Source organism: Melozone crissalis, unplaced genomic scaffold, assembly GCF_028551555.1.
Source record: "Melozone crissalis strain CALT ecotype California unplaced genomic scaffold, PUWL_Pcris_2 ptg000008l_1, whole genome shotgun sequence".
Lineage (NCBI taxonomy): Eukaryota > Metazoa > Chordata > Aves > Passeriformes > Passerellidae > Melozone > Melozone crissalis.
Genome location: NW_026535786.1, coordinates 7,508,824 through 7,527,678, shown reverse-complemented (window position 1 = coordinate 7,527,678; position 18,855 = coordinate 7,508,824). Strand labels below are relative to the sequence as shown.

The 18,855-nt window shown below is 45.0% G+C and overlaps 3 protein-coding genes across 8 annotated transcripts in view; 2 read left to right on the top strand and 1 right to left on the bottom strand.

The window, feature by feature from the left end:
* Nucleotides 1–536: 536 nt before the first annotated feature.
* Nucleotides 537–7,700, top strand: CREBZF (CREB/ATF bZIP transcription factor). Of its 3 annotated transcripts, XM_054269817.1 has the most exons (4): nt 537–1,465; nt 2,125–2,202; nt 3,580–3,650; nt 7,157–7,700. In XM_054269817.1, exons 1-2 carry the CDS (start codon nt 537–539, stop codon nt 2,171–2,173), a joined length of 978 nt encoding a protein of 325 aa, XP_054125792.1. In that variant the 3' UTR covers nt 2,174–2,202; nt 3,580–3,650; nt 7,157–7,700. The 3 variants fall into 3 exon arrangements, with proteins under 3 accessions (XP_054125792.1, XP_054125791.1, XP_054125793.1); XM_054269816.1 differs by lacking the exon at nt 7,157–7,700 and having other exon boundaries at nt 3,580–4,611; XM_054269818.1 differs by lacking the exon at nt 7,157–7,700 and having other exon boundaries at nt 537–1,547; nt 3,580–4,611.
* Nucleotides 7,701–8,251: 551 nt separating this feature from the next.
* Nucleotides 8,252–14,336, bottom strand: LOC128932984 (transmembrane protein 126A-like). 2 transcript variants are annotated; one of them, XM_054269820.1, is made up of 6 exons: nt 14,237–14,336; nt 13,784–13,939; nt 12,327–12,451; nt 10,326–10,519; nt 9,595–9,709; nt 8,252–9,006 (listed from the first exon to the last, which is right to left on the bottom strand). In XM_054269820.1, the coding sequence occupies exons 3-6, from the start codon at nt 12,440–12,442 to the stop codon at nt 8,802–8,804; spliced, it is 630 nt and encodes a 209-aa protein (XP_054125795.1). In that variant the 5' UTR covers nt 12,443–12,451; nt 13,784–13,939; nt 14,237–14,336; the 3' UTR covers nt 8,252–8,801. The 2 variants fall into 2 exon arrangements, with proteins under 2 accessions (XP_054125795.1, XP_054125794.1); XM_054269819.1 differs by having other exon boundaries at nt 14,198–14,326.
* Nucleotides 14,337–14,438: 102 nt separating this feature from the next.
* DLG2 (discs large MAGUK scaffold protein 2) overlaps nt 14,439–18,855 on the top strand; it is a 983,561-nt gene continuing 979,144 nt past the window's right edge. For 2 of the 3 annotated variants that reach the window (XM_054269774.1, XM_054269773.1), the window contains exons 1-2: nt 14,440–14,544; nt 15,205–16,282. In XM_054269774.1, coding sequence (XP_054125749.1) covers nt 16,264–16,282 — 19 coding nt within the window. In that variant the 5' untranslated portion in view covers nt 14,440–14,544; nt 15,205–16,263. Of the gene's footprint in view, nt 14,545–15,204; nt 16,283–18,855 lie in introns of all 3 variants that reach the window. The other variant, XM_054269787.1, reaches the window with a different exon arrangement.

Sequence of the window (18,855 nt, the reverse complement as noted above, 5' to 3'; positions counted from 1 at the left end):
TTGGGTTTATTAATTTATTCCTTATCGTGGGAGTTCTGCCTGATGTCCTTGTGGTCCGCAAATTCTGCATTCTTTGTGTCCACTATCAGCAGTACATCCTTCTTCCCAGGCTTTGTTAACCTCCCCCTAGGTCTGAGGTCATTGAAACACGTTAAGCTCTAAACCTTAACAAGGCAATCCTAGTGACAATTCATTTGTCCTTCTAACACCTGAAGATCCCTTAGAGCTCGTTGGCTGCTCGCTGTTCCACGGATCTCCCTTCTCGTGGTTTGGGCTTGAAGGTATACAAAGGTCAAACGCCAAAGAACTTCCTCTCTCAAGGAAATGTTTCCATTTTCCACACACTGGCGGCGGTTCCCCCGCATTCCCTCACGCCGCTCTCCCGCGCGCGGGCGCAGTAGCGCGGCGCTTCTCCTGCCCTCGCTCCCCCCCCGCGCCGCTTCCCGACAGCCCCCGCGGCGGGAGCGCCGGGCCGCAGCCTCGCACCGCCCGCTGCCCTCAGGCTCCGTCCCGTCCCGCCGGGCCCCGCTCCCGCCATGCGCCACAGCCTCACGCAGCTGCTGGCGGCCTCGGCCGGCGGGGCCAGCCCCTCGGGCGCCGTCTGGCCGCTGGCCGGAGCGGGGCAGGCCCCGAGAGGGCGGGATGGCGGCGGGGAAGGGGACCCGGGCCCCGCGCGGCCCAAACCGCAGCCGCCGCCGCGGCGGGAGCCCCCGGGCGCCTCGGAGCCGCGGCGGCAGGAGAAGGAGGCCGAGGCGCCCGGCGGCCCGCTGGAGGTGTGGGAGCAAGAGGACTGGTTCCCGGGGCTGGAGCTGGGAGACCTGCTGGAGGCGGCCCGGCCGGACTGGGACCTGGACGCGGAGCTGAGCGACTGCTTCTGTGGGGACCCGGAGCCGCTGCCCGCGCCGGGCCAGGGCCCGCGGCCGCCGGCGCCCGGGCGGAGGAGCGGCGGGGCCGGGAGCCGGCTGAAGGCGGCGGCGGCGGCGCGGTTGAACCGGCTGAAGAAGAAGCAGTATGTGCTGGGGCTGGAGAGCCGCCTTCAGGGCCTGGCTGCCGAGAACCGGCAGCTGCGGGACCGCAACCGCGGCCTGAGCCGCCGCCTGCGAGAGCTGGAGCGGGAGAGCAGCTACCTGCGGGCCGTGCTGGCAAACCAGAGCGCGCTGGGGCAGCTCCTGAGCCGCCTGGCCGGGACCCGCGCTGGCGGGCTGCAGCTCAGCACCAGCCTCTTCAGGGACACGGGCAGCCCCCGCCGCCCCCAGCAGCACCTCCAGCCCTCCGGCGAGAGCAGCGACCACGACTACGCCCTGCCCAGCTCCCGGCCCCGCGGGCTGGAGGAGGCGGCGGCGGTGACTGAGACGGAGGAGGAGTGGGCGGCCCCCGGCGGGATCTGCCTGCACGTGGACCGGGATCAGGTGTCGGTGGAGTTCTGCTCCATCTGTGCTCGGCGGGCAGCGGCCTCCTTCAAAATGTAGGGTCAAGTACCTGCTGCAAGTACTCGTGGGGTTCTCACCCGTAAGGGCCTCGCGTCGCGGCGGAGGAAGCAGGCGATGGTGCGCAGGAAAAGAATCCATGCAGTGGTGATGGGGTGGTATTGGGGGAGATGCAAAGGTGGGGAACCTGGCGCTTACTTAAGTGGCCAGGGTAAGAAAAATTCTCTCGAACGGCACGTTGGGAGCCAGACGGTGGCCTTGGTTTAAGGTCCTGTAAATCTGGCATGTGGACGGTAGTGGTGTGAGCCTGTTTGGCGATGGGAGTCGCGCGGAGCTGCGTGCAGCAGTGCGACAGTGGTCGTGCAGACTGACACGCGCGTGGTGCGCACGCGGAGGTGCCGCCAGAGCCCGTTCGCAGCACTTGGGTGAAAAGATCATGCCGACTTGATGCATGAAGGTGTGCTCGGCTCCGCTTCGCAGTAAAGATAATGCTGACTATCCGGTCTTGAGTCAGATAATGTCTAGCCTGCTTATCCTGAGGAGCCGAAAATGCTTGCTTAGAAAACCAAACAAAAACTCCATTATGACATCGTCTCTGGACAGACTTAAGAAAATAGTAATGATCGGCAAAAGAAAGCATGCATATAAAATTGTACTGCATCTCAGTTATACATTACTATTAAAACCTCTCTGACAGTTTCTCTTTTAGGTGGTTGCCCTGCCAGGCTCCGTTGTGTAGGGGTTAAAGAACAGTCGTTTTCCACCTCGCAACCTGGTAAGGATCAATATATTCCCATAATGTGGTATCAGACAGCTTGCTTTGCTTATCCCAGTCTCTCGTAATGACTGGTTCAGAAAATGGTTTCTCTGGTCCTTGGCCTACTCTGCCAAAGCGTTTCTAGCTCTGGCAGAGGCTAGAATGGCAATTCTAGGATGGCAATTACAGTAAAGGTTCCAATCACATCAGTCTCATTAGCTGTTTTCCTTTTTTCGTTTTTGAAACAACTACATTGGCTGCATAGTAGCCAATACAGGACCTACATTTTGAATTTTAAAAAACTGCTCATGCATTTGAAATAAAAATTTCCTTTTAAACCAAGTATGTGATGAGTGGAAAAAGGAAAACATGCTAATAAGGGGGATGTGGCATTTATAGTCTTTTATTATAGGGGACTGTCCCAAAAGTCTAAGTAAATTGCTTTTTGAATGAAAAAAAGGAAAGGAAATTGTGACCTGATGGTTTAAAATGCTGTCTAGGGTTAGGGATGCACAGAACCATTCAAAAGCCCCTCTCTAGCTTGCTCTAATTCACAGTGCAGAGTTTTACCTGATGAAACAGCCTGAGCACTGGTTAAATCACTGCAGAGGAACCCTCACATAGAGGAGTTGCTCTTGCATGGACCTCTGAGGAGAATTAGGTTTGAAGAATCAGTGCATCGAAGTAACTCATTACTTTACTTTCCATAAGTAAATCTCTGTGCCCATGCACACTGAAATTCCTATGTTACTTCAGAGTAGCTTTAAATTTTAAAAATATTGCATGTATATGCATGTGCTTAACTCTACAGTAGAGTTCTTAATTCAGCCTCTTACAGTATCCAGAAATCTATAACCTGATATAATTAAGCACCGTTTGGAGATGAGCAAATATGTGTCTTGAGGCTAATGATATGAAAAATGCTCCATAATTGCTCCTGAGATAGGAGGAAAAATAGTTTGACAAAAAATAGTGTGTGTTTTCTTGTAGTAGTCAGTGTTTCTCCCTATCACAAAAGATGAATGGGTTCTTTCTTTCAGTTGTATTATAATGTTTAGGTTGTTTAAATGTATGTCAGTTGGGGGAAGATGGATTGTGAAAATGATAATATGTAAAGTGAGGTTTCACAAAGAATACTTTTCTAAAACAGATTAATTTATAAATTTTTTTGAAATGATGCTATTTAGTGTTTCTGAAGTCTTGTTTCTTAAAGCCTTAAATGTTGTGTTTAAGGCTAAGTAGGTGAAAGCATTTTCTCCCTGTCATTTGCTTTATTGGTGCTAGACTCTGTCACGTGTTCATCAGTAGAAAAGGAGATTGATTTTTCTTTGTGAAACATCACTGTGTGATAAAGTATATGTGTATTTAGCATCCTTGTTTTTCTTTATGCTAAAGTGGATTCAGCTGTGTTGGGGCAGAAGAGACGGGACCAGCTGCTGGCCACATTTCCTGCTTTATTTTAAAAGGTAGTATAAGAAATGAGAATAAAGAGGTAACAGGGCTTTTGCTGTCTTTGGTTAAAAAAAGAAGTTGAATGCTGGGATTATTTACTGTCATCTGAGATGATTTTTTAAAAAGGCAGTAGTCTGTCAAACAGGTTTTACTCCACTGTATGCAGAATTCCATCTGTTCAGGGGATATTGCCAGCACAAAAGAGATTTAGTGGGATATGTGTGACCTTACACCTCTGTGGTGGCATCAACAGGGCTGTTCAAAGTTTCAGTCTTAACTTGGGTGACTCTGCTCTAACTGAGGGGTTATACCAGTGCACAGGAATCAGAGTTAACCACCAGGACCTGCACTGACTGATAGGCAAAATGGAAATAATTTAGGTTCAACCTAATTTCAACCTGCCTAGCTCAGACCTCATGAACATGCTTCATTTTTCAGTTAATGTGCTTGAGGAAAAGAGAAACACTAACGTAGCAAGCATGGGATGTTCCAGTGGCGTTTTTATGGTTACTTCAGTGTAGGAGTGTTTTTTAAGTTAATTGAATATGCATTCTTTCTTGTCGCATCACTGCTGAATGGCAGGGCCAGGGACAGTTCTTCTGGCCTCTGCTGTGAACCTGCACAATGCTCTGTCGTGACACGACCTGTGGCTGTGTCTGAGAGCAGCTGATTTTCTCACATGCAAACTGATGTATTGTGGTACAAGAACAAGGTCAAGTCCCAAGAAAGTCAGTGGCTGCAGGCATTTCTAGTGCCTACTGAATCATATTTAAACCAAATAGAAGGGAGGAAGTTATTTGAAACTAACCAACTGTACTATCTGTATGGTGTATTATTAATGTAGCTTTTTGAAGTGAAAGCCTTGAAATGACATAACTTAATACTTGAAAATATATTGTAAATGTTTCTTTGTAATTATGTGCCATTCAGATAAGAATACAATATCATAATAAAATCAGACTTGTTGATCTTTCAGTTTATGGGCTCAAATGTTTTCTTCATCTTTTTCTTTTCATGAATGACTTGGTTCTTTTAACAAAGTGGTAAAACAGAAGGGAAAATGTTGCTGGTATCTCTGGGTCATCAGCTGGAAAACAAGATAAAATGGATTAGGGTGTGCAGGAGAAATGTTCTTGCTCTTCTGTCTTTAAAGGTAATCCTGTGGTGAGGACAACACAAAGGTGTTATTCCTTGAAGTGCAGATAGAGCTGTACTTCTGAGAATCAGCACTTCCTGTATTTCATAGTTCTTAATTTTTTATCAATATGGATATATTTGATCAATGTACCATGGAGGAGTAAAATACTTACATGAACCCTTCTGTGGTTTATTGGCATCTTCCTCCTTTCTGTTCTATTTTTAGGCTCAGAAGTTTCATGACTGGTTAATTACATGCTGTTGAATCACAATCTTTCATCAAATTGCTGTTTCCACACTAAGCACCAGAATGAGTGTTTAAAACAAAAGGTTTGACAGTGCTGGAAGGACAGAATGTTGTCATGGCTCTGGAGTGGGCCATGTACTGTATGTTCAGATTTCTGTTCATCTTAAATGCTTTATTTGTAGAGGACAGTTTAAAATAGTGCACTGGCTTTCTAGCATGAGGGGATTCCAGTGAAAGTTGTCTGCAGCTTGATGAAATGGAGCATTTCACAAAAAGTACTGCATAAAAATGTAAAAGCATACTGGCTCTGCCTTTTTGGCATCTAGTTGTAGAAAATTCAGTGTTTCAGCACTGAAATGTGTTTGGTAAATTGTATGTACCACAGAACCAAGTGCTGCCAGTGTTCAGCTGCACAGCTATGCTACCTGCATTGACCCTTCTTTTCTTCTCAACAGAGTCACTTGAAGACTATTTAGTTTTAAAATAAGAAACAATTTCATGCTCAGTTCTCCTTTAGTCCTCTGGAGTTTGATCCTGGTGCTGTGACTCTTGGTAGTGTTCTAAATTAACTTCTCTTTCCTATGAAGAGCTTTGCAGCACCTGGGAGTTAAAAATAAATTGCTGCTTCTGTAAGTTAGCTGCCTGGAGAGATGATATCAAAGGAAATGCAGGGAGCCATGTTCCAGCACTTGGCATTTCCAGATAATCAGATTTCTCATCCCATTTGTCAAAATTGTAATCAGTTTTCCCTGTGAAACACAGAGATCTTTGGCAAAATCCAAAGGCCCTTTGTACATTTACTGATTTTTAAAATGCTGTGTTTTCTGGTGTTTGTAGTTAAGGAGGTTTTCTGGAATCAGCATTATTCTGGTTATAGGGCTGTATTACTATTAGTTACACTGTAAAATGTCTGAAGGATATGTTAGGTATGGGAGCCGTTCAAATAGACTCTGTTTAAAGAACACCCTGTGCAAAAATTGCACATTGCCAGCTGCTGATTCTACATTTTTTCCACCCAGTTTAAGTGGGATATGCAGATGTGGAGAAATAATTCTGCCTGTGCTCATTAGCAGGAGGATGCCAAGGGCAGGACTTGCACATGTACCAGGAGGATTTGCAGGAGAAGTAGAATACATTGTAATGATGACACAGCATTTAGAATGGTGCATCTGCAAGAAAAAAGTGGAGCTTTTTTTAGTATTTCTGTTGGCTCTTATCTGTAGCTATTCTTGGCATTCTTTTGGCCATAGTTCAGACTTGGAGTAGCCTGAAGTCCTTTCTGTGGGATATGTAGCCTGTGCCTGGCTTGTTTTACCACAGTGGTGGAAAAAAGGATCCAACTAACACCTGTTGTCTCTCAGTGTTTGTGGGGAGTTTATTACAGTTGTCAGAGGCCGAGGACTGGTTCTTGGGGGTTGCAGGTGATAGGTCATATCCTGTGTATGAAACAGGGAATGGAAGGAACAGTCCCAGATTCCTGTGTAGGCGCTCCTCCACATGTGTGCATGCCAGAACCGGGGTAGCATCTTGCTGTCCTGTGGAATGCTGAAACAATTTCAGATTTTATTGATTGCCTCTGAGAACACTTCTTCCCCTCATCAGTTTCAGGAGAGGTACAGAAGGTGTAACTGAAAAGTTTCCTTGTTCATGAACACACCACCTTTCTAGACCTTCCTAGTCTCAGGAGTGCTCAGCTGACCTTTGATGTGACTAGTACTGAACATGTAGAGTACACGCCTGCAATTTGTGTGCTCATCAGTGATGCTGGGAACAACCATCAGTCTTTGCAACTTACTAAAATGTTGAGGAATGTAACTTTTTAATATACAATCTTCACCTTTCACTTGAAGAAATGAGTATCTAAAAAGGATGTGGTTTGTCCAGGTCAGACCACTAAACATCAGAACATGCATTTTGGTGACTGAGGATAAATTATCACTTCAATTTATACCAAAATGAAAGTAGTATTTGGAAGGGAAGATCCTTTTGAATCTTGCCCTTTAATAAGCACTAGAATCTGTTTATAGTATTTTTAACTACATAATGTTAAACACAATAATCAATGAGCCAATCATTGTCATTCTTAAAGATACTATTGCACAATAACACCTTTATTTTATGTTTTTATTATCACAGGTAAGTGGTTCTGTTGGTTAAAGTCTGGTGGCTTCCGGAGATATGACAATGCACTGTCATGTAAAATACTTGGTCCCTGGGAATCTCCAGTCGGGGTGATTAAGGTAAGGCAGATGGGAACACCACGTGACACAGCAACAGTTTGAATCAAGAAAATGAAATGATCTCTACCTAACAGAGACTGTATTGCTGCTGCTCCTGGGTATAGATAAAGAATGTGTCATGCTCCTGCTGTAATGACCCATTTTGAAGGAAAAGGTAGATAAAGATGATGAAACTCCTTCAATATATTTTCATCAGCATTACAGCATAAATTTTAACTCCTTTCAATTAAAGGTCTCAATGTTGAATTCTTAATTCTCATTAATAAATATTTCCATGTGCATCAGGGATGCTAGAATTTTACTGAAGTGACTGTTGACCACGAACTGTACAGCTTTTACAGTTACAGAACCATTTAGGTTTGGAAAATACTCCCAAGACCATCAAGTCCAACCCTTTATTTATCACCAGCTCCTTGACTAGACCATGGCACCAAGTGCCACATCCACCTCCAGGGATGGTGACTCCTGCCACCTCCTGGGCAGTCCATTCCAATGCTCAGCAAGCCTTTCTGAAACTAAATTCCTGAAATTCCTCCTGATGTTCAACCTCAAACTCCCCTAGCACCATTTGAGGACATTTCCTCTTGTCCTGTCACTTTTAGCCTGAGAGAAGAAGCCAGCCTCCACCTATGGCGGGTTAAGACCATACTCAGATTGGGAGTATTGCTTCTGTAGAAGAATTCCTGATTTAGCTCTCAGACTGCAGAATACACTAAGGACACCTCATGCAGTAGGAGAGCTGCAATTTATATTGCTCTATAACATATAGCCACCAGTGTGAAGACAACACCTGACTCATAAATGCATTACTCTGGGCCAGTGATCTTAGACATAGCTGAGATTCCCCAGTAATGGCAGCGGCCCTCAAAGGCCTCTCACCACAGCCCCATCCTTCAGGAAAAGGCTTAATTTCAAGGCAAAATGGTTACAAGGCCAGAGGCTGTTTTTTTGATATGCTGGGAAGCCTGGCAGGACTATCACTCCTGATTGCTCTGTGATAGAAGTGTTCTCCACAGTGTGACCCATCTAACTGTGTAAATGGGATAATCTTGTGACAGAAGTTTTGTGCTAGCTGAATGGAGAAAAGGGAGAAAAATACATTTTGAGTAGATCACTAGTAAAACCTTCCTTGATATTCCCTCTTTTAGTTGTGGGGTTTTTTGGGTTGTTTTTTTGGTTTTGTTTTGTTGGCTTTTTGGTTTTTTAATAAATTTCTGTGGTCTGCATTATGAAGGAAAAACCTTTTTTTCAAGAATACTCATTTTTTTACAGCTTCTAAAAGCTGTAGCAGCACCTTAGAACCAAACATTAAGCAGGGACTATAAATGCTTTCTTGCCTCCCATTTCCAAAGCAACACACCTGTCTGCTATTCAAGTATGTACACTAAACTGGGCGTAATGAAAAGTTTAACCTGCACTTAAATTCAAAACTTAAAAAATGCCAGTGCAGAGACTGGTTTTGTATTAAAAAGACACAGCAACACTTCTTTTTCTTGTTTATTATGGTTACTTATCCAAGGCAATGAAAAAGTTGCTTTACTTCACTCAGGTAGCTCCTCAGGATCCCTGCTACTGTTCATCTGCAGCAGCATTTTGATATATATTCCGTGCTGTTTAGTGGCAAGATACAATCCAGTGAGAGCCTGTACCAGTATGCCCAGACTCATCTTTCTGAAGACAGGCTGAGAAGTTGTGAGCCAGTAGCGTAACAGGTTTTCTTTCCCTGGCAAGGGAGTTGACATATACCTAAACAACAGAAACAATGGTATAAACTTTTTTATCCATGTAAGTGTCAAGATTTAACATAAAGATTTATGTAGATGGTAATTTTCTCTTCTCCTATGTTAAATTCACCTGGTGGTACTGAGCTCTCTCCATAAATGCTTTAAAACATCCTGACCATACCCTGGTCTCACTAAACCTTGCCCTGCCCTTGCTGTGCTCTGAACTACACAGAATGACACCTGTCAGGGGCTTTGACTGCTGGGCACTGCCCAGGGTCACTGAGGTCTCTTGGCTGTCCGGCCACCCTCAGTGGTGGCAGGATGGCAGCCACCACTGCACACACCGAGGCACAGCCTGGGAAACTTGGAAGGCTCCTGCTAAACACAAGGGCTTCCCCACGGATCACTTTGCAGATCTTATTTCACTTTGGTGTAGCTCTTACAAACTTCATTTTGTAATTAGATGACCTTAATGTATATCTCCTTCCACATCCTAAATGTCTACAAGAAGTCAAATGCGCACAGATCAAATATCTACAGAATTTACACTGAGAGCAGAACATTTTACCCATAAATACATTTCACTCAATACATTGCAGATAAGACGTACCTGGCTGCAAGGCTTCCATTCAAGGGGATAGCCAGGAAAATGGGATAGAAACCACCCACAACAGCACCTACTAATCCTCCTCTGATCACAGCACAGACCTCACAGTTCAGCTGACCTGCATGGCAAACCGTATTTCACCGTCAACATCTACACATCCTCCACCACATCAGTTTATAAGCTGCATGCAAGAACCTGAAAACAGGCTCTTGAGAGAAACTTCCAAGCTCTACAGGTATCCAAAAAATTATAAAGGAGAACTCTTTTAAAAAACAACGACAAAAACCCCAAAACAACAACAGAACAGTCCCAAAAGAAAAACTGAGACAAACCAAAAAACAATCACTCCCACTCCAACCTATGAAGAATTTATCATTCGAAAGCTGACCTTCAAATGAAATTGTACAGATGAGGGGAAATTGCACTGCTTTGTTGCAGTCACTTTTACATGTCTGAGTGAAAAATGCTGAAAATAAGTTATGTGTAAAATAACTTTTTTAGAAACGTATATGAACATATATGTCTCCTTTCCCACTCCACTTTGAGAACTCACTGCTGTCCAATGCATTCTGTTTTTCAAACTCTGTTTTACAAACTGAAGTTTTTCAAGACCACAATAGTTTAAGAGCACTTTTCTGCAGGGAGAAAAAGCTCCTCTAGTGTTCCCTTGTGTACAGAAAGCAAAGCCCTTTCAAAAAGAAAAAAAAAAAAAAAAGAAATGAAAAGGTGTTTACCTGAAAATAAAGGGTCATACACAAAAGCTTCATAAATTGCTGCTGTTGAAATAAATGGAATAACAGCCATTGGAAGAGCAGACACCAGGGAAGCCTTTCTGACATGTAGGATGCTCCTGAAGAAATTATTTGCTGCTAAGCCACATAAGCTTGAATTTGCTGCTAGGAAGTATTTTCCATGATTACAAAGGTTCCTGTGAAAGAAGGAAGTTGTTTCAGCAGCTGAGAACTGTAAAAAAGTTTAGTCCACACTACAATTCTCTTCTGAAAATCCTGCAACAAGGGGTAAGGGACATAAATCTCTCACTGATGCAAAATGGAGAGTAACTGCTTCCAAAAGCAGCCAGGGCAGCATCCTTTGTTATGTGCCTGAGTTTACACACACTTCAAGAGAGAAGTGACAGGTTGAGAAGCTCTGGCTACAATTTTTTTCCCCCATTATTATAGTTAATGGAAACTTCATTAAAGCTCTCCTTATAAGCATGTTTCTAATGATAATGTTTTCTGAAAAGAAATGAGGAAATATATATACAATAAAATATATAACTTTAAAAAGTCAAGTCAATCTACTTGTAATTCTTCTACATTTTAATGTTTTGAGTAATATTAAGCACTACAGAAAAGATTGCAGCGATGCACTTGCTAATCTCACAAAACTTTAAACACAAAAAATGTCAGACATCAAGGACACCAACTATTTCTTGTTTTGAATAGGAAAACTCAAATTTTACCTTTACAATCACAGGCAATGAAACACAGGCAAACATGCTAATAAATATGGAGGACTGAGATTAAAATTTTAGCAGCATATTTAGGTACCCAAAACAAAGCAAATTAATGTACCCAGGACCAGCAGAATCTACTTAGTGAGATACAGAACTGCTACACTGCACGAAAGAAAAGGAGGATGGAAGAATTGGGGTTTGTGGCTTTTTGTTTGAGCTCCCTCATGTTAAAAACATGTGCTTGGCTAAACAGGAACTCTCAGTTTGACTGTAGCTCTTCCTCTCCAGACATCAGTGAGCTCCCCTTTGGATACAAGCTCTAAGTCCTGCCAGTGACTGGCAGCTACTTCTTTCCTAGGCTGAGCAATCCATAAGTCCAGAGTTTCTATCCAGACATTACCACATCACTGCTGAGTGTCTCCCTCCCCTGCTCTCCTGAGGAAGGAGGAGTTTTGGGAGCTGAATGTGAGGGCAGCAGATCCTACACAAAGTTGCAGCCTTTGCTTTCTCACCTGTGTGGGGAGGCCCTCTGTTACTACCAGCAGTTTGTTTAGCCAGCAATTTAGTCCTATTTTAAAAAGAATATAAATAAAATAAGCTTCTGATTACTCTTATTTCTAAAAGATTTATCCAAGCTGATACAGACATGCAAATGGCTCATAACAGAACCAGCTCTGGTCCAGTAAGGTTTTGCAGTGACATGCAGTATGACAACCCAAAAGGTCATTTGTGAGGCCCAGAAGGCATTCAGCTGGCTTTGTGCTGTACAGAACCCTGCTGGTGAGCCTGCAGGACTCCAGCTGACTCCTCCACCACCAGCTGGACACCTTAGTCTCGCCTTCCTGAAACAGGGAGCGGTGCAGAATGAAATGCAGAAACCAGCAGGATGATGCTCACTCAGTTCTGGCCACAGGCCAGCCCTGCTGGACAGAAGATGACTCCAGCAGAATCACATTTCAGTTTCCTAGAAAATGTTTTAGCTCTAGCACAGGACTGTGAGAATGCTGAGAGCCAGTGAGGGCTGATCAGCCATCACAGAACCCTCAGCACTGGGGAGCACATGCCAGAAACCAGCGGGGCAGGGCCAGAGCCAGCACTGAAATAACCATATTGAAAGAACATAAAACAAGTCTTCTGTTCTGGACAACAACAAACATCTTCAAAATTAACTAATTTTGGAACTGCAAGGAGAATTTGTAATACAAGAATAAGGAAAAAGAAAAGCCTTCAAGACTTGAAAAGTCTGATGCACTTCATTTATTTTACCAGCACTTACTGATCTGCTTTAGGAAGCTCATTGAACATCTTTTGTATGATTTCCATCCGCTTAAATCTTTCCAAAATTAGTCTTTGCTGTGGAGAATCTAGTTCAAGAAACTCTCTTCCTGTCATCTTGAAGTTCTGGATTATAAGGAAAAAAGAAAACCCAGATGTAATCCCAGGTACCTAGCCCCAGTATGAATCAAATAAACATTTAGACTCTTTGCCACTATGAATCACAACTACATTCCCTATTTTGCATGGCAATACTCCAGGTTTAAATTGATTTAACTGTTAAAGAGACCTGTAAGAAAAAGCCCCAGCCAAATAAATCCATACTTTGTAGGCATAAATCAGAAAGCCTACAGTTGCAGTGGGTTTCTGTGGCAAGGTTTTGGCAGCAGGGGGATGCAAGGGTGGTTTCTGAGATGCCAGGAGCTCCCACATGTCTGACAGAGATGTTCCAGCCAGCTCCACGACAGACCTGCTGCTGGCCAAGTCTAAGCCCAACCACTACAGTGGTGGTGTGTGTGGGGAAGTCAAAAAAGGCTAAAAAGTGTTGCAAGACAGTAGCTGGAAAAGAGGAATGAGAACACATTTGAGGAGCAGCCCTGCAGACCCCAAGGTCAGTGCAGGAGGAGGAGGAGCAGGAGCTGCTCCAGGTGCTGGAGCTGGGATCCCCCTGCAGCCCCTGGAGCATCCCATGCCAGAGCAGCTGGATGCTCAAGGAGGCCATGAGCCAGGGGGAGGCCTGTGCTGGAGCAGGCTCCCGGCAGGATTTGTGGCCACATGGGGAAAGGAGCCCAAGCTGCAGTGGGTTCCTGGCAGGAGCTGTGAGCCCAGGGGGAACCCACACTGGAACAGCCACTGCTACTGACGGACTGAGCCCTGTGCAACAGGAGGACAGGACACTGGAGGAGTTCATGGAGAACTGCAGCCTGTGAGAACCACTGCTGTTGGAGAAATCTGGAGAACTGTCTCCCGTCGAAGGGACCACCCACTGGAAAAGGAAGAGTGCAAGGAGGAAGGAGTGAGAGACAGCACGTGGTGAACTGATTACAACCCCCATTCCCTGTCTCCCTGCACTTCTAAGAGGGAGAAGGACAGAGAAAAACAGCAGTGAAGGGAGGGGTGGAGGGAAGGCATTTTAAGGATTTGGCTTTACTTCTCATTAGCCTATTCTGATTTGATTGACAGTATATTCAATTTCCCCAAAGTTTACTGTTTTGACTGTAATGGTAATTGGTGAGTGATCTCGTGTCCTTACCACAACCCCTGAGCTTTTATTCATACTTTCTCCCTGTCCTGTTGAAGGGGACAGAAAGGGATAAGAGCATCTTGGTGGCCACCTGAGGCCAGCCCTTCCCAACAGCTCTTGACAACACCTGGAGTTTAGTGATTCAAGTGCTTCTTTTCCTACACGTTTTAGTGCAGAGGAAATTCTCCCAGACTTACTGTGCCAATCACACTTACCTGAAGTTGCTGTTATAAGGTGAAGGCCGTGTCCTAAGCCCTACCTATGGGACCGAGCCCGCTTCGGTTGGGGCTTGGCAGGATGCAGCAGCGGAGAAAGCGGGCAGAGCGAGCAGGATCGCTTCAGGCCGCCCGAGGAGAGCCCCCAAACCCCTGCTGTGGGATCCCACAGACCGCACGTCACAGAGCTGAAAGCACCCCCTCTCCCCGAGCCTTGTACGCGCGCCTCTCCCTGAGCCCTGCGCGCCGCTGGAGGCGGAGGGACCCTCCCAAAGCCCCGCGGCCCGGCTCAGGTCAGAACCCTCACGCCGGGAAACTGCCGCTCGACCCCGACCTTCAAACCCCACCGCTACCATTCGCTGCCCCCGCACCGCGCTGAGCATCCCGGCCTCCCCGCCGGGTTCAGGCTCTGACCTTGAACTGTACGGACGGACACAGCCCCGCCGCTCTCACCGAATCGCTCCCGCCGCCTACAACATGGCTCCTCCCACCTCACGCCCTGCCCGTGGGCGCCGCCATCTTGCTCGCTCACATGACCCAGGGCCCTCCAAGACCATCTGTGATTGGGCCGTTGGCCGCCGGCCCAGCATGGCGGCCGCCGATTGGCCGCGGGCCGGCGGGCGGGGCCCGGCGCTGGTTGCCGGGGCGGCGGATGGCGGCGGCGGCGGCTCCTCGATGGCGGCGGGGCTGAGCGCGGATCCTGCACCGGCGGTTGGGACGCGGGGACTCCCCCTTCGGTGCGGGGGGGCCCAGTCCTCGGGGTAACCCGCTGATCCCTCCCCTCAGCCCGCGCCCTTTCCCCACCTGCCCCTCAGCCCCCGGAACGCCCGCTGCCCCCTTCCCTCGCCTCCGGCTCCTTTGTGCTCCCTCCCCGTCCCGCCCCCTTCGAGCGCCCCTCGCCCCGGCTGCGTCTCGCTTCGCCCCACCTCCAACCCCTCCCTCATCCCCTCCGCTCCTGCCTGCCGCTTGTCCCTCAGCAGCCCTGGGGGGAATTGCCCTCGTCCATAAAGCCAGCCTGGCTCCGGCAGTTCACCTGCACCCATGGCAGCCCTCCAGCCCCCTTGTTTCACACAGCCTGTGTGCCTTGCTGCGCCTCGGAAAGCAGCAGGCGGACCCCTTTGGGTTCCAGAGAGCTGGGGGAGGGTGGAGTGGGGAGGGGATGAAGGGGGCCAGCCCCTGAGGGATGCGGGGACGGCAGATCCCGGCTGCGAGCATCAGAGAGCGGAGCAGAGCCGCCCCTTCACACAGGTCCCGCGTCCCCAGAAGAGGATGCACGGCAGAGCCCTGTCCTGTGCGCCGCAGCTCCTCATCCTCGCGGGGAAGGGAAGCGCTCGGAGCTTGTCCGCCTTCCTCAGACTTCTCCTTAACCAAGTAGATGAGGAAAATCTATCCCGTTTCTGTTTCTCTTTTTGTTTTTCCAGAAAAAGGGGGAGAGAGAGAGAGGCTGATACTGAAGCCAGCCAACTGCGCTTCTGAGTGGGAAACTCCGGACTGATCTCATGGCTTGCTTTTTATTTCATTAATACTTCATTATCTCTGAAAATGAACCTTTTGTGAAGCTCTTCTCCTAACTCTCCTTATTCCTCTTTCACGAGGTGGCTGCTGCTGTGCAAGGGAAAGAATGGCATGAAGTAAATGACTCCAGTACAAAGCAATCTGCTTTGCCCAAGTGCCCAGTGGGCAGCACTGTCACTTTAATAATTCCAGGTCAAGGGATTGCTTTCCTCGTTTCAATCCTCTCTTTTAATACATGGGAGGATCAGAGGGACATTAAAGACCGTAAGGCTGGGTGGCTTGCAGATAATAAAAATGAAAGTGTCTGCCCAGTGACTTCTGTTGGGTAAGAGGGTGATATTTGAAGGCTCTTGTCTGGTGAGGAAAAAGGGATCTTTTCAGTCTGCTGTGTAGTCTCCTAATACATAGCTAGCAAAATTAATTCAAGAAGTGAAAGAGCTTAAAGAGGCGCTTTGGATTGTTTTTGTCTTCCTCCTTATTTGGATTACTTGGGCGTTTTTGTCCTGCAAATAATATGTTTTTGAGCGTGTACAGGTGGAGTATTGAGACAGCTGCCTAGAGATGGACTGTGCCTTAATTGTATTGCATAAAATCTTTTAATTTTCAAACTTTGCTGCCAGAAGAGGAGTTATAATAAGATTTTATATTGCCAAGGAACGTTTGCTCTTGTATTTTTATAGAGTCAAATATATTTTAAAGAAATTGAAAGCATCTCTTTAAAAAGAATCAAAAAGCTTCTTTTTCCCCTCTTTTTTTTTTTTCTTAATTGTGGAGAGCATCGCAAGTCCAATCCAAGGGAACAGCAAGTATTCATAGAAATGAAGATTGGAGCTGCATTTCCTTACTGAACTGTAAAAGTGTTCTGCAATAGATAGTCAGTTCCTGACCTTGCAGAGTGTTCCAGTAGTACTTCGTTAGTACCTGTAAATAAGTGCTTGCAACCAGATTCAGAAGTAGGAAGAAGAATGCCAGTCAAGAAGAAAGGTGGGCTATGAAGCTTCATGTCTCATATTGTGTCTTCATTGTGTTAGATTGCTGATTTCTAGTACTTAACCATTTCAAATTAAAAATGCTTTCATGGGGAATGGCAATCGTTTTTCTTTTGCATTGAAAATGGGAGAAAAATCTGTGCACTTACAATAATAATTTTTAAAAGTAACTTTATGCTGTGCTTTAAGATTTACTTCAAATTTGGCCTCAAATGTTTTTTTGTAAAGATCAGCTGTCCGGGATTTTGAACAGGCACCAAGAGAAAAGCTTGATGTTTAACTTTGTCAGAAGCCTCTCTTACAAACGCTAATAAATTTGAAAACCACAGTTTAATCTGTTATCTATTTGTGACACGTTTGGCGGATAAACATCAGCTATCAGTAGCAGCAGAAAGAAATAACAAAGTTTCAAGGCTGATTTTAAAACCCAAGTTATGAGAGCTGTGTTTTGAAGGTGATTTGAATGTGTTTTGTTTTTTTTTTTTTTTTAATGTGATTTTAATTAGCTTGAATTTCCATGCTTTAGTACAATATAAAACTACTGTCTTTAAGGCTGTAGTAGGGCAGCATTTAAGAAAAGACAAACATACATTTGGCCTCTTCTCACCTCCAGTTTGTGTTTGCAGCTTTGGAAAATGTTGCTTCCAGTGATCAAACCACAATTGGGAAGTATATGAAGGCAAATTGTTACTCTGAAAATACTCACCAACTTTAGGTTATTTCTGGTTTCTTGCAAACTGGACACCAATTTCAAGTTTCTGAATATGCGAATAGAGTAAGGATCATGGGAACCTTTTTTTTCTCAGCTCATCTGTCCAGATGTGCCTGGGTCTAATATATCCCTGGATCTGATGATACAAAATGTGGGGGAGAGGGCAAGAAATGAATGTTACAAACAGAAATGAGGATGTAATCAATGTGACTTTGGATTCTCTTCCGTATAGGAATAATCATTACTTATGAGTTAACACTTACTATATAAATAATGATAAAACACACAGATTGCCAGAATTATTTTCATGAAAAAAACAATAAATGGGATTTTGTGATTGTGTTTTCGAAAATGACAGTGTAGAAAATGAAATTTCAAACCTGAAATATTTTAATGAATGGCCTTGTCATTCATGGAATCACTTGGCATTATGTGTAGTAAAGGTGGAAACGTGTGTGGGGGAGTTCCATTCCTAATAATTCATCCTGCTGTGCTGTAAAAGTGTCACCCTGATGTACTGGGGAGGCTTCTGTATCCTACCTGTTTACAGAAGGAAAACTGAGGCTTTTCATTATTTAAGTTTTAATCCTGATTTAGGTGATTTACACTAAGGATGTTTCTGGGCCAGACGTTCAGCTGTAATTCAGTTTCCGAATACTCGCTGCAGGAATTTAGGGGTGAAATCTGACAGGCTCCTTTGTGCAGAAGTGAGATTGGCAATCACAGCAGTCCCCTCTGGCCTTAAAAATCTCTGAATTTCCTGTTTGTTTCCAGGCACTTGGGCTCAGTCTTAGTGTACACCAAAGCTTGACTTCTTTGATGTTACAAGGATGTGTGTTTTGGCAGCATTAAAATATAAAGTCAAGAGACCCAAATGTTCCCCTTGAAGTACTTTAAATTGTCACATCAATCAGTGTACTGAAGTTGCCAGTGTGAATGTATTTGATTATTAAAAGGGTATTGTTAAGAATGTATTTAAGCATGTAAATTGCAGGATTAAAAATGTTGGCGAATCAGCAACTTCATTGTGATTTTGAGCGACTTAATTTGTCTAGTTCATGCAATAGACTTTAACTTTCTAAATGCAATTAAAAGCATGCTGGCAACTCAAAGCATTTTGCTGTCTTTAAAAAGCTTGCTATTTTTTCAAGTAATGCCCGTTAGTTCTATGAATATTAGGGAGATTGAGGGGTTTCTTCCATGTTTGTTTTTTTTTTTTTTCCCATTTATTTGCCTTATGATTTTGACAGCAGTTTGTGGCTAACTAGTTCATATTTCTGATGATGACTTATTTTCCTTTTTTGGGGAAAATCTGGGAGTTCATGTCTACCGTCCTGCCCATCGAGGGCATCTGTAGAAATCTCAGTGGGATACTCTCTTGCAGGCTGTGCAGAAGTATCTCAGTATCAGCATTGAGGACAGGATTATCCCTCTCCTTGTCAGCACTTCTTTCTGCTATTTTGGATTTGATTAAAATATTCTCCTAAAATCAGTATGGAGACAGGGAAACCTGTGACACAAGCTTTGAAACATACTGATATTTATCTCTGGAAGTTGTTGCCGAGCACTGTTTTCTTTGACACTGGCCGGTTGTGGGTCTTTCTAAAGAACAATTGAAGCATTTTGGGAACTTACCTTTGAAATAGCTCTCACTTCTAGTACCAGTCTTCACATTTCACATAGCTTTTCACGTAATTTACACTTCACCTTGCTGCTTGCTGTGATGCCTGCCATCTTGCTTTTAAAAGTCCAGGCCTGTATAGTTAGGAAAAAAATAGTTTGCTTAATAATAAAAATAGTATAACTTATAGGAAGCTTTAATTTATTATGGATGTGGGGGGAAAAAAAAAAGTCGT